We start from the raw sequence: 15,289 nt of genomic DNA, 5'->3' as shown, positions 1-15,289 counted from the left end.
TATCCTTCCATTCTCTATAGTCGTGGCTTGGCTGATAATATTGTCATAGCTAAAGTGAACAATGAGCTGTGGGACTTAGACCGGCCCTTAGAACGAAACTCGGTTGTGGAGCTGCTTTCATTTGACAATGAGGAAGCCCAAGCTGTAAGTAAAACTATGTTGTTGCATCTTTAAAATGCTATTCACAATACTGTCCTAGCTGTTACAACAAATCTGTGTTTTTATGATACAAACAGAAATGTACTAATTTAAACCATACATCCAGCTGGGGATTCTGTGGTTATACAGTTGTCCCAGTATCTGCCATATACATTTAGGGTTTGGGGTGTTTTTTTTTTACTAATTACATTAAGTGGCCCAAGTTGAATGAGAAGGAGTATTTAATTGGTTTCCATGGTAATTGTTCCAAGTTCAGAGCTTTTCTCCAGAATGTGATATTGCAGATAGTTCTGGTGCTGCTGATGGTAAGAAAGTTGATAGGTATATTGGTTGATTGTTGATGTTGTTGATTGGTATATACTGGTATAAAAAAAGAAGGATAGAAGGGGACTAGCATTAGTGGGAAGAAAGAGGGGGAACACTGTCAGGGGAGTGGGAAGGCTATGAAAGTATATAGGGGTATTGCAGAGAAATAATCAAAGAGAACGTCTTCCACAAGAAGAGAATAGGAAAACGGAATGCAGACAGGGTGACACAAGGAACCAGAAGAACGAGGGACTCAAGCTAAGCCTTAAACAAGTACTCTACATTTCTACACTTTTTATTTTTTTACTTCTGTGTTTACATGATCAATTTATATCCCGTTTATGGCTGTTTTGGTTGTCGTTAAACTATTTATCCGTTTTCTAAAAAGGTTTACTGGCATTCAAGTGCTCACATCCTTGGAGAGACAATGGAGAACTATTACGGAGGTTGCTTGTGCTACGGACCACCCATTGAAAATGGCTTTTATTATGATATGTTTTTAGAGGACAGGTAAATACTCACCTTGTGTGCATGCAGGGCCTCATATAAATAGTGTCCGTTAATGCAGGGGTTCTCAGTCTTATAATCAGTCATTTGTGAAGTCTGTGTGTTGTCCTCAGAAAACATCATGGTAGTCCCTTTACTGTCCCTGGGTTTATATGTGTATAATCATAGCTAACAATTCTCAACATTTAAATAATGTATTAGCCCAGCTTTCAGATTGTCTGTATATTTGCTTCTGTAGGGGGGTATCAAGCAACGAGTTCCCAGTTCTGGAGAACATGTGTAAATCCATTATTAAGGAGAAGCAACCTTTTGAAAGGCTGGAAGTCAGTAAAGATCTGCTATTAAAAATGTTCCAGGTACGGTATAGTGAAATGTAAAGAATAAATACGCTGTGTTTGCTCTGCTGTATTTCTGTGTTGTCTATGGAGTTACAATAAGTTTCTCCGTAGCCTCGCTTCACAAAGAATAGGTAGATTGTTTTAACGCATCTGATGTATTTTCATTATTTGGAACCCGATTGCTGTTTGTTACTTCTCTAACTATATTGCAATGTTTTTGTTTGCATGTAGTATAACAAATTCAAGTGCCGCATTTTGAATGAGAAGGTTGACACACCAACAACAACGGTATACAGGTGATTAAAGCACATGTGTTTCATTTAATTTTTATTGTTGTTATTATTTTTTTATGCTGGTCCAGCAATGATTTTTGAAGGGCATCAGAGAGGCAGAATGTTCAAATTATTTGACATCGCTTTGTATTCAGAGAAGAAACTGAGTCTTAAAGTGAATAGTGATTTTCCTGATGTATGTTTTTACGAGCGTGCAGAATGCAGGGTCCTTTATTCATACTCTGAGATCAATCACAAAAAAAGCGCATTAGACCTCCCCATAGGAAAGCATTGAAAAATGCTTTCAATGCTTCCCTATGGGGATTTTAGCGACGCTGGAGGTCCTCAAATAGCGTGAGCACGTCAATAGCATGAGGACAGCCACTAGATGAGGAGTTAACCCTGCAAGGTAAATATAGCAGTTTATGAAAGCTGCAATATTTACAGTTGCAGGGTTAAGGGTAGTGGGAGTTGGCACCCAGACCACTTCAATGGGCAGAAGTGGTCTGGGTGCCTGGAGTGTCCCTTTAAGGGTGATGGGAGTTGGAACCTAGACCACTCCAATGGGCAGAAGTGGTCTGGGTGCCTGGAGTGTCCCTTTAAATTTGAAAGTCTCACCTTAGTGAATAAAGCCTGTACATTTCTGTGTTGTGACCAGGGGAATTCTGACAGTTGTGTATTTCCGTATTTGAGTTATGTATTTTCTTGCTAAATAATTGTTTTTCCATATATTTCATGTTTACAGATGTGGCCCTCTTATTGACTTGTGTAGAGGACCCCATGTGAGACACACTGGCAAGATTAAAGCCTTAAAAATATATAAGGTGAGCAAGTGATTTTAGTGGCAGAACTATGTCTTGGGAAACCGTTGCTGTAAATCTACAGACGTCTGCAAATGTAACGCAAGCATGCCATAATGGTTGGTTAAATAATGAAGGGTAATAGATATGGGGGAAAAAAGAAATGTTACTGGGTTTATCAAGCAACACTTTCTATGTACTTTCTTCCTAAACCAATATAAAATTACAGAATTCTTCAACATACTGGGAAGGGAAGGCTGATATGGAAACTCTACAGAGAATCTACGGAATATCCTTTCCTGATACCAAACTAATGAAAGAATGGGAAAAAATGCAGGAAGAGGCCAAAAACAGAGACCACAGGAAAATTGGAAAGGTATGTGTTGGTCTTACCGAGTTTTAAGAAGGGATGATTTCTGTTCAATACAATCATATAATGGAGCATTTATTCACAAAGGTATTTAAATCCTATATACTAGTATATGCCAGTACACATTGATGGCTGTAAGTTAACCCTTAACAATGTTGCTGAAATCACAATCCCATTGTTCTGTTACTCTTTAAAATATTTTTACCTTTATTGGATTGGATAAAACATGCCCAATGTCCTACATTAAATACTCAACATTTGGAGTTCACAACCCTGCTTAAGACAATTCAGCAGCACATTGATGGAACCTTTAATTTGGCAAATTCCTAAAACACTAATATCCCAAAATGTAAGTGTTAATTAATGGATAAGAAGCATAAACAGTAAAACATCTTCCTCTGGCTGATATTTTTTGTATAGACCTTTGAAGCTCTTGCATTCTCTTTGGGAGTTGATTATATTGGGGCTTTCTGGATCCAGATCTTACCTTATATATTGTATAGACGTATCAGCTACAGGCAACAACATGTCTTCATTCCCATCCTAGGAACAAGAACTTTTCTTCTTTCATGAGCTGAGTCCAGGCAGCTGCTTCTTTATGCCCCGAGGAGCCCATATTTATAATACCCTCATTGAATTCATTAAAGTAAGTGCAATACAGTAAGTGTGTTTTAGTCTAGTTTTTTTATTAAGTCAGATTATGCAACAAATCACAAGCTGAAATGACATTCATTGACTAACACTTGCCTCTAGTTTTATGAGCAAAGTTCAGTAACAGCATTAAAACTTACCTGAATAGCAAGCAGTGTTAGACTCCAGACAGTACTGATATACAGATAGAACATAAAGCATGACATATGATATAATACAAAATAACAGGGATGAAAAAAAACAACTTGGATTCACAAGACTCAGATTTAGCCACTTCTCCCATCACTCATCCAGAAATAGAAACATAGAATGTGGCGGCAGATAAGAACCATTCGGCCCATCTAGTCTGCCCAATTTTCTAAATGCTTTCATTAGTCCCAAGCCTCATCTTATAGTTAGGATAGCCATATGCCTATCCCATGCATGCTTAAACTCCTTTACTGTTTTAACCTCTACCACTTCAGCTGGAAGGCTATTCCATGCATCCACTACCCTCTCAGTAAAGTAATACTTCCTGATATTATTTTTAAACCTTTGCCCCTCTAATTTAAGACTATGTCCTCTTATTGTGGTAGTGTTTCTTCTTTTAAATATAGTCTCCTCCTTTACTGTGTTGATTCCCTTTATGTATTTAAATGTTTCTATCATATCCCCCCTGTCTCGTCTTTCCTCCAAGCTATACATGTTAAGATCCTTTAACCTTTCCTTGAAATGAGGAATAATGCTTAGCAATTTTGTTTTGAAATGAAACATTTGTTTGAGGTTTTAGTCTTGATACAATATACAGTATAAGATACAGTTACACTTCACATAATAACTCCATTAATTAGTAGGACGATTAGAGAAAATAAAAAGAGGAAAGGACAGGGAGAGAGAGGAAGAAGAGACGATAACAGGAATACCTTGTGAGGTTTGTGGTCAGAAACGTAAATAAGAATTTTTTTTTTTAAATGGTTTGCTCATTGTAGCCATTTGGATAGTTGTCAGATATTCGCTCATGTTTTACTTTTTAGCAAGGCCTCGATTTTGTGGCAGCTGACTTATTTTCTACATTTCCTGCACAATTTGTTTTCATGCGCTTTAGATTGAATTATAACACTTCTCATGGATGTTTCTGTAAAACAGGGGTGTGATTTTATTTTTTTAATTCTAATACATAAAAATTATTTTCTTATCAGTTTTGGTACTTGGAGATATGCTGGCCCATTTACATTTGTTACATATTATAGTGGCTGGATTTATACAATATTAGCATATTAAAGGGATATTATTGGCACCATAACTACCTAATTTCATGGACATTATTATAGTGCCTAAAGTCCCCTGGCGCTGGCTAACAATTCAATGTTTTTAAACAGTTTAAAACTGAATGAGAGCTCCTGTGCACCTACAGCTAAGACTAAGGTGGCGCTACACTCTGATTTATCCATACCAACTTATACCTGCAACGGGTGGCAACTAAAAGCTAAGAGAGCTCAGCTGACACTCCCAGCCAATCACTGCTGCCCATCTATTCTTGAGCTAATGTGTTCAAAAACAATTTGCCAGTGAGCTGGCACCAGGGGACTCCAGGTACCATAACTACTTAATTGAGATGAACTGATTATGGTGTAGCCTGTCCCTTTAAATATTACAGTGTTTAGATAATAGTATCCATTAACTTTAATTCAATTTAAGAAGGGCCTTAAAACCCATCTCTTCAGGAAAGCGTATGGCCTCCCAGAGTAATCTCTCCCTTACATACCTGTCTCTTGCTCTCCTATGGGATAGTGCTTTGCTTCACTCCTACTTGATATTTCCTATCCTAATGTTTCTAATACCCCACCTCCTATAGACTGTAAGCTGGTTTGAGCAGGGTCCTCTTCAACCTATTATTCCTGTAAGTTTTCTTGTAATTGTCTTATTTATTGTTACAACCCCCCCTCTCAAAATATTGTAAAGCGCTACGGAATCTGTTGGCGCTATATAAATGGCAATAATAATAATAATAATAACTAGCAGTAATCATAATTTCAAATAATACTTTCACATATAAAGCAACACATTATGATTTCAATATGTTTATAAAAATGTTGTTTTGACATACCACTATTTAATACCATTATTTCCATAATCTGCTAGGATGAATACCAGAATCGATATTTTACCGAGGTAGCAACACCCAATATTTATAACAGCAAACTGTGGGAGGCATCAGGTCACTGGCAGCATTACAGCGAGAACATGTTCTCCTTCGAGGTGGAGAAAGAAACCTTCGCTCTGAAACCGATGAACTGTCCAGGACATTGGTAAGTAAGAGAACGCCAAGTAATATGATTTCTGTTTTACAGTATGTGCCATTTTAACATAAACAAATACACTCAAACACATTCAGCTTTGTTGCATTTTGCCACTTCGACAACTGACAAGTTTAACATAGAGTTGAAGGAGTTGAAGCAATCCTCACAAATGGATGGGGATATGGAACTGGAATTTCCAAACTATTTTTTAATGATGCTGAGCAACAGTAATCACACTATGTATTTATCAAAGTAAAAGGAAACACTCGCCCAAATTGTTCTTCATGACGCCTAATTGTATCAATAATAGGCGTATCTCGAACTTTCTCAAGCCTGACGAAGACATGGTTTGTCAGTCAAAACTTTGACTTTCACTGACGCAAAAAGAATCATAAAGTATATTTCATAGTAGGTGTGTTATTAATATGTTTTTTTTTTTTTTTAAATATATATATACATATATATTATTTTTTTTTAACGTTGAATGTTTGTTAATAGGTGGCCTACAGTTTACTAATGAATGGTAGTTTGTCACACAAATAAATATAGAAATACAGATTTTGACAGCAGACAGTTTTTAAGCAGACCATCTAATCTTCCCATTTCTTACCTAAAAATCTCAGGTTTTATTAGTTATTTTATTTCCTACCCAGGATAGCAGTATGTTCCGTGGCTCACTGAACTCTTCAGTTGTATTAGCATCACCAGTTAAGATAGAAAGTATTCTATAAGTGAGACAATATACTGAGACAATATATAGAAGAACGTGTGGTCATGGTGGACGGTTCACCAGAGGGAATCGTGTCAGATATTTATTTTGGTTTTCTTGAGTGTGTCATCATTCAGTTTTTTTTTTTTCCATTTAGAACTTGAAATAGATTTCAGCTTAAAATAAAGTGCAGGTTTTAAATGAGTATGGAAGTTAAAATGTGATCCTGGAGAATCTCTAATGAATATTTGCTGTTAGTTTTTACTGAGTGCAGTTTGGACATATATATTGAAGTGAGATTCCGAAAAAGGAATAGTAGCTGCCTTTTTGTATAAGTGAAGTATTTCATATTTGCTTGCAGCCTGATGTTTGGTCACCGTCCTCGGTCATGGAGAGAACTACCTCTGCGGTTTGCTGATTTTGGTGTCCTTCATCGTAATGAGCTTTCTGGGACTTTAAGTGGGCTGACCCGAGTCAGGAGGTTTCAACAGGATGATGCTCATATTTTTTGCACCATGGAGCAGGTAAAATAGCCACAAAAATATACTCACTTATGCTGACATACAAACACTAACCTCAGTCAAAAAGATCTATATCCCTGATTGGATTTTAAATAAGGTTCTTCACTCATAATGGTGACAAAGGTCAGTATTTGAATCTCACCCGAAATCATTTTCAGGACTAAATTTATACATTGTTGTCAACAATTTTGTAGCTGTGTAATGCAAATTTGTGTAATATATGTTTTATGTAAGGATTGTTAAAGGGACACTATAGTCACCTGAACAACTTCAGCTTAATGTAGTTGTTCTTGTGAGTATAATAGTTCCCTTCAGGCTTTTTTTCATGCAAATACTGCCTTTTCAGAGTATATAATGTATTACATGATATCTACTGTAAGGAAGCCTCAAAGCCTCATCTTTCATCTATGACAAATCAAAAACAAAGGTTGCATTAAAGGTATAATGTTGTTTTAATATTACAACTTCTCCTTTTCAGATAGAGGAGGAGATGAAAGGATGCTTAGAGTTCTTGCAGTCTGTATATGATGTGTTTGGATTCACTTTCCAACTGCACCTCTCAACTAGGCCTGAGAATTACCTGGGAGAAATAGAGATCTGGGATCAAGCAGAAAAGGTCATTTTAAAATCTCCCATGTATAATTATTACTTTAGTTACTTGATGTGTTTCACATATCGTAATTTATTTTACTGTACTGTGTATCCATAGCAACTTGAAAACAGTCTGAACAATTTTGGCCAGCCATGGAAACTGAACCCAGGAGATGGAGCGTTTTATGGTCCAAAGGTTGGTAACCTGAAACCTGCTATGTTTTGTATGTTTTAACCCAGTAATAAAGCATATAAAACATTATGGTACTTCATTTCAGATTGATATAACTATCAGGGACGCCATTGGCCGGTACCATCAGTGTGCTACCATACAACTAGATTTCCAGTTGCCCATTAGATTTAACTTGAATTATGTAAGGTAAGTGACATTTATTTTATATTAAGGAACAAACAAATGTCTGCTTAATACTGCAGAGCCCCCACTTTTGAACACCCTGCATCCCCTCCCCTCTCCCCCCCCCCTTTGTTTCCTCCCTCTCTGTTCTCCCCTCTTTTTTTCTTCACTCTCCTCTCTGTCTGTTCTATATACCGGGCACAGGCTGCTGTGATTAGAGACCTGCCTATGGGTTTTAGAGACCTGGAAAACTCAAGGACAAGTTGTGTTAGGTGTCCTAAAATCTTGTTTATGACCATGTAACCCTTATATTATGTAAGCAGTACAACTCCTGAAACTTGACTTCACATAGTAACTCAGACACTGTTGATGCCAATTCTGAATGCTACTGTATGGTTATCCCTCTTCTAAAATGTGTAAATAAAGAGTATCAAAGGAAGGGGAGGGGGTGCAAAGTGGAAACCAATGCAGTATTGTGTAGTGTTATTAGTCATTCTCCGTACCTCCCTTTTTGATAACACTTGTTTTGGAAATGTTCATTGGCATACCATGCATATTGTCTCTGTTATGCTATTAGCATCTATGGAAATTGATACCACGAGAACAGTACTCTCATGTTCTATTGTATTCAATAAAGATTGTCAAAAAATATATATATATATATTTCTTTTTTTTTTTTTTACATATTCACGGCAAGAAGGTGTGATAAAAATCAAGTAATCTGATGCTCAGCAATGTATCTTATGTTTAGCCAGATATATGAAACATGTGTTAAAGTGGAGTTAGCAAACAGAGCACAATGGAAAATAAATTTTTAAGAGGCACTCTACGCACAATAACTACTACAGCTCGCTGTAGTGGTTATGGTGCTAGGAATTTGGCACTTACTTAGTATTTCATTAATTGGTTAAGAGTGTCAGTTCACATTCTCAGCTAGTGAATTTTATTTAACGACAGAATAGTTAGTAGAACTTCTACTTTAACTATATCTGTGCAATGGGGTGGGCTGTAAGCACCAGGGGGATCCAGGTAAGTGACCAACCATTTGGAAACATTTTGTCTTTTTTTCAAAGATATGTTATTGGAGAATCTTTCGTTTTAGCTATGGATTTATTTGAATTAGGGATGCTAAGAGCCCTAACACATTGTCATTTTCTGTGTGTTCATGTATACATCAATAATAAAGTGTCCATTGGTTAATTTATATGCATTTATTTTAAAACCCTTTACTTGCAGCAAGGATGGAGATGATAAGAAAAGACCGGTTATTATTCATCGTGCCATCTTGGGATCAGTGGAGAGAATGATAGCAATTCTTTGTGAAAACTATGCTGGAAAGTGGTATGTATAACTAATGTATCCTTGTGTTCAGCAACCGAAAACCACATGTCTTTCAGAATAATATCACAGAACTCTGCAGCAATAAAAACACACAGGGTCATCTACTAAAGTGAGAATTCAAAGTGAATGTTAAATTTAGGCTAGAGTAGCTGTACTAGGATTGGTTTGCCTAGTTTGACCTTAAATTTTAAATCCACTTCTCACCTTGGTAAATAATAATGAGAGTAACGTGCAGTGTAACGGTTTATTACAGAATTCCACAGCAATTAAATGCCCAGTATTGTCCACTGTGCATCCCTGTGTTTCACAGCAATACAACTCACAGCAATCTGAGCTATGTAAAAAAACGATTATAACAAAAAGGACACAGCAGTCTGAGATGTGTTTGAGTGCATTACACAGATCCGCAGTAAGAAATCTCACAGCAATGTGAGGTGTGTCGAAGTGTATCACAGAACTCCAAAGTAAGTGTACGAGTCTTTCATATTGCACTAAAGCAATAAAATATACTAATATGTGGCATATGAAAGTGAACAACAAAGACCTACAGTAATATGCCGAGTACATGAGTTTATTGCTGAGATATAAAACTCATTGTATTTTGTGATATGTATGTTCATATTACAGAGCGCCATCTGCATTAAATGCAGTGTTTATAAAGTGTTTTTTTGTAAATAAATCAGTGTTCTTGCTCAGAATGATGTATCATAATGATAATCAACTTCTTAAAGGAACACTATAGTGCCAGGAAAACAAACCCATTTTCCTGGCACTGTAGGGTTAAACGGGGCGCCCCCTTCCGCTGGGCTGAAGCGGTTAAAATCCCTTCAGCCACTTACCTTAATCAAGCGCCGGGCTCCCTCGGCACTGGTGACCTCTCCTCCCCCTGCCGACGTCAGCTCTGAATACGCATGCGCGGCCAGAGCGGCGCTTGCATTCAAACCCGCCCATAGGAAAGCATTACTCAATGCTTTCCTAGGGGGATCTGAAATTACGCTGGAGTCCGTGAGGACATCCAGCGTAATTTCAGTTCGATTTTCTCACTGAAAATCGCGGAACCACCTCTAGTGGCTGTCAGAGAGACAGCCACTGGAGGCTTGATTAACCCTGCAGTTGTAAACATAGAAGTTTCTCTTAAACTGCTATGTTTTCAGCTGCAGGGTTAAAACTTAGTGCAACTAAAAGGGACACACCTGTCCTGGGTTACAGCTGACCTCATACAAATGTACTCGTTTAGAGATTCACTGTGATCAAAGTTCAAGCGTACTGGCTCCATGAACGATCACTGTACGTACAGACAATGGCGAAATGCATGCACAAAACAGACAAAAATACATAGAAAAAGAATGCCAGAAAAACCCTGGCCGGTAATGGGAGTATGAAAAGCATTCTAGTTATAAAAAACATAACTTAACCGTAGCATACTCACACACAATGAGAGGAGCACTGATCCTGAAGGAAAGTTTAGGATTAACCAAGGGAAGTTAGTCACAAGAGACTATAATTGGTAGCAAAGACGGATGTCTTAAAATTTTGGGATTCCAAGAATCTTTTACTGGAGGGCACTACGGGGCTCCTTAACCTTGAGAAGAAGCCACAAGGGATTCCATTAAGTGATTCATTTAAGAAACTAGTTTAGGAGGCTAAATTAGTGTCTCTCGCTCAATCCAACCAACCCATCAACTTTTGATGCGTTTCAGACTTCCTCCATCTTGGTATCTTTCTTTTAGCCACACTTAGAAAATATCTTAAGTGTAGACTTTTTATATTATAAAATCGTCAGGGCAATAATATACAGTAGGACCTACTTTTTATTGCCTTCCCCAACAAGTCCCTCTAAAGCATAAGAGTCCATCTTTGGCCAGTTGACATTTTTGGAGGTGTGTAATTGAGTTTCAAATTGCAATTTGTTTATATGAAGATTTAAGTATTGTGATGCCTCTTGTTTCATTTCTCCACCAGGCCATTCTGGCTGTCACCCCGTCAAGTCATGGTAGTCCCAATAGGACCTAGCTGTGAAGAGTATGCACAACAGGTAAGCAGTGTCTTTTCAAATGGTATGATCTAAATGGGTGTGCAAACCATTGGAGGCAACTGTTCTACCCTCAGAACTTCATCGAACAATGGTCCTGGTTGCTGTCCTCACTATTTTTACTCATTAAAATGTCTCTGCGTGTGAAAATGGAAATTTCTGATAAGTCATTTTAAATTACAACTATATTCGTCTATCTAAAATCAGTTAACCCATTCAAGATCAATTACATGTTAGTACTTCACTTTTGCAAAGGATTTACCAATATTTAAAAACAAAAATATTTTAAGATCCATGGTTTATCACTTTATTTTACATTTCTGTCCATTTCAAGACAGTTTTGGTTTTTATTTGTTTTATGTTTATTCTTCATTAATAAATCTGTTTTTAAAATCTTTAACCTTTGGTGTTCGTCTCCATGTAATTCAATTGTATATGGGTTATATTACACTGGCTGGTAGTGGTTAATATGTGATTCGTATTACAGTGCATTATATAGTTATTAGACAGCTTATCTATAGATAGCGCAGTACTATCCCTTTCAAACATATTGTCTCTAGGTTTGGAGGTTTTTAGCCTAGTTTAGTACTATTGCCACCCCCTTGTTTCTTTCCTTTTTTACCCCACCCTCCCTTTTACCCCTCCCTCTCTCTCTTCCACTCCTTGCCTATGTTATTTTGTGTGTATTTGGATTAAGTTTCCTAGTAATAACGCTCCATATTTGTTTATTCTTTTCTGAGAACAGTAAACTGCCTCTCCAGCTAATCGGGCCCCTTTTCTGGTATTATGTTATTGTGTTCTAGGTGTGTAAAGACTTCTTCGATGCAGGCTTTATGGCTGATGTGGACCTCGACCACAGCTGTACATTAAACAAGAAAATACGAAATGCACAGCTGGCTCAGTACAATTTCATTTTCGGTAATTTTACAAAACAGTCACAATATCAAACTATTTTTTTTGTGTGTGTGAACAAAACATGCACTTTATTATGACCTTTGCCATTTCCAAAAACTTCAAGCCCCTTCCTAAGAACTTAAAAAAAATCAATATAATGGATTTCATTCATCCTGCATTCTAAATTGTAGTATCCGTTGTCAACATGCAGTTATAGTGCATCTTTGTGTGTACTACAACTAATAGAGAAGAAACATATAAAGATTAGAAGAAGAGACACATACACAGAATGTATTAAATTGAAACTCTGGCGTTGGTGCTATGCCATACCTGCTGGAAGGTTGGGGAAAGTAGGCAATGTTTAAAACTGCAGAACAAATGGGTTTAGTCCCCCCATTGAATCAATGCATCGCTATGGAGAAAGTTCAGCGTCAGTGTGCAGCACTGACCCAGGAAGCACCTCTAGCAGCCACTGGAGGTCTCCCTAGGCAGCAATGTAAACATTACATTTTCTCTTAAAAGACAGTGTTTACATTAAAAAAGCCTATAGGGACAGGCTATTTTCACCAAAATATTTCTAATATAGGCTTCCTGTGCTCATCACAGTGAAACAGAATACATAGTAACACATTGATACTAGCCATAATAGCAATGTCTCGCTAGTCTTCAGTATAAAACATAGTCTTGTTTATTCCATGATGACTTTAAATATAAGTAGGGACCAGGAAGCATGCGCAGGATTGGATTTCATGAGTTTTTAGCCATTAATGGTAAATATTTACTGTGCGTTATTATGTAAGCTGAAGTATTACTGTGAATTCTTTAAAGACTGAAGATGAAGTCAATTAAGTTTTATAAGCACAAGCATTATTCTCGGTTAGTGTGCCTGTACAAGTCTAGCCCCATAGAAGTCAATAGTGTATATGCTAGCCACAAAGTATGTACCACTACCTGTGTTATCTTCCGTGACAAAAGAAAAGCAGTTAGCAATAGCCAATTAGACATGTCTTCATTAATTAGCCTTTTCACTATCACATCGAAGAGCGTAATATTGCATTCTATGGGAACTATCCCAGCAAATCTCATGGACATTTCACAGATGGAAAATAACAACTACACTGTGATTGGCTGAGACAAATGTTTTCTAATGTACTTATTGTACTTACAGTGGTCGGAGAGAAAGAAAAAACAAACAACGCTGTGAACGTGCGCACAAGAGATAACAAAGTACATGGAGAGATTTCTATAAACTCTGCCATAGAGAAGCTGCTGAAGTTGAAGAAGTCGCACTGTAGAAGCGCCGAAGAGGATTTCTAAAGATGAAAGAAAAATTAATTTATTTCAATTTTCACTCATGTTGGATTAGTTAAAGTGGCTCTAAAACAATATTCTTTGCACCATAATAAATCGTAAAAGAAAGGGACTTACATCACGCTGACCTGCCTTTAAGCTGTTCAGTATTTTTTTAATAAAAAAAAAAAAAAAACTACAAAACTGAATAAAATATTTCTAATGTAAACAAGTGGCATTCTGCAAAATCAGGCAGCTAAAACACTGTATATTATCTTCCTGGCACAGCTTAGCGCTGGCAAGACGGAGTTCTCAGGTTCTTATTGGCTGCTAGTATGACATGCTACACTGTATTAAATTCAAAGTGTAATTGCAGCTACTACTTACTGTATTTTGTTTTGTAATATTAATCTGTTGGGGTTCCATTGATTTATTTGATGAAAACGTAATGTGATAGAGCTACTTTAATGGTTTAAGATTGTAATTGCAAATAAATTTAACTTCCTGTCCTAGTAGTAATTGTGTGATTTAAAAAAAGAATTCATGTGAGACCTTTAATTACATAGTTACATAGCTGAAAAGAGACTTGCGTCCACCAGGTTCAGCCTTCCTCATGTTTGGTTTTGCTGTTGATCCAATAGAAGGCAAAAACCTAGTTTGAAGCACTTCCAATTTTGCAACAAACTAGGGGAAAAAATCCTTCTTGACCCCAGAATGGCAGTCAGATTTATCCTTGGTTCAAGAAGCTGTTACCCCACTTATTAAAAATGATATCCATGTATATTATGTTTTAGCAAGTATTTATCCCATTGCTGTTTTAACATCTGTATGGGCTCTGATAGAGAATTCTGTATCCTTAATGTTTTTACTGTAAGAAACCCTTTGCCAGCATTATGTGTGTAAGAGAATTATGGGGGATGTAGTCCACAACATCTGGAGTGCCGAAGGTTGCCAATCCCTGCCTTAGACGGTGTAAATGTGTGACCTTGTCTCCTATGTATAGTCCTATTTATAAATAGATTTACAGACAATGGTTTGCATTGACCCCGAATATATTTGTATAATGTTTTGATTACTTACGTCTGCAGTAATTATGGTGCTTGGAGTGTTCATTTAACAGGCCTGGAAAGCAACTTTAAACCTCCCAAAAGGACAGTCACATTTTCAGCTCTCAAATGACTTGACTTAGAGGTACTGGGAACCTGAATTGAACCACTTGGTCAGTGTTACCTATGCATAATATAGAATATTAACCCCTTAACGCCGTTACGGCGTTCTATGCCGTCGCGGCTTTAAATCCGTTGCGGCGGCATAGAACGCCGTAACGGCTTAAGCCCCCAGGACCTCGGCGGTACTCACCTCCGCCGCGATCCTCTTCTGGAGGGCTGCCTGACAGCCCAGGCAGCCCTCCCCCGGCAAATGAGGCCTCGGGGGGCCATGTGTTCGCTCTCAAAGAGCGATCACATGGCCCCCTATAGCTGGCTATGGATCTGCTGGTGGGGAGTGTAAAAAAAAATAATTAAACATGTTAAAAATTAAATTAAAAGTATTTTTATATATATATGTATACGGTATATCTATTATATATATAATATATATATACATATATATATGTAACCTCATACGTAATGTATTTTAATATTGATATTCGTATATATATTAGTATTAAAATACTTAGAATGACGTTACATATATATAATATGTATATATATTATATATATAATAGATATATACACATATTATATATATATATATGTATAATTACAATAATAAATAAATAAAATAAATAAATAAATAAAATATTGAAATAAAATTTAAAATAAATTATATATTCATATGTCATTTCATTCTAACTGTATTTTGTTATTAATATA

At 36.8% G+C, this 15,289-nt stretch overlaps 1 protein-coding gene across 1 annotated transcript in view; it reads left to right on the top strand.

Annotated features, from left to right (window-relative positions):
• The window catches only part of LOC134603292 (threonine--tRNA ligase 2, cytoplasmic-like), a 44,892-nt gene extending 30,962 nt beyond the window's left edge, over nt 1-13,930 (top strand). Inside the window, exons 4-19 of the mRNA XM_063449128.1 lie at nt 21-144; nt 854-975; nt 1,211-1,328; nt 1,542-1,606; nt 2,328-2,406; nt 2,612-2,758; nt 3,300-3,398; nt 5,525-5,691; nt 6,753-6,915; nt 7,391-7,528; nt 7,622-7,699; nt 7,782-7,882; nt 9,095-9,199; nt 11,162-11,234; nt 12,035-12,149; nt 13,294-13,930. Coding sequence (XP_063305198.1) covers nt 21-144; nt 854-975; nt 1,211-1,328; nt 1,542-1,606; nt 2,328-2,406; nt 2,612-2,758; nt 3,300-3,398; nt 5,525-5,691; nt 6,753-6,915; nt 7,391-7,528; nt 7,622-7,699; nt 7,782-7,882; nt 9,095-9,199; nt 11,162-11,234; nt 12,035-12,149; nt 13,294-13,442 — 1,843 coding nt within the window. The 3' untranslated portion in view covers nt 13,443-13,930. The remainder of the gene's footprint in view (nt 1-20; nt 145-853; nt 976-1,210; nt 1,329-1,541; nt 1,607-2,327; nt 2,407-2,611; nt 2,759-3,299; nt 3,399-5,524; nt 5,692-6,752; nt 6,916-7,390; nt 7,529-7,621; nt 7,700-7,781; nt 7,883-9,094; nt 9,200-11,161; nt 11,235-12,034; nt 12,150-13,293) is intronic.
• The last annotated feature ends 1,359 nt before the right edge of the window (nt 13,931-15,289 follow it).

The sequence above is a fragment of the Pelobates fuscus genome, chromosome 3 (genome assembly GCF_036172605.1).
Source record: "Pelobates fuscus isolate aPelFus1 chromosome 3, aPelFus1.pri, whole genome shotgun sequence".
Lineage (NCBI taxonomy): Eukaryota > Metazoa > Chordata > Amphibia > Anura > Pelobatidae > Pelobates > Pelobates fuscus.
The sequence above is the reverse complement of the archived record's forward strand: the minus strand, read 5'-3'. Positions and strand labels throughout refer to the sequence as shown.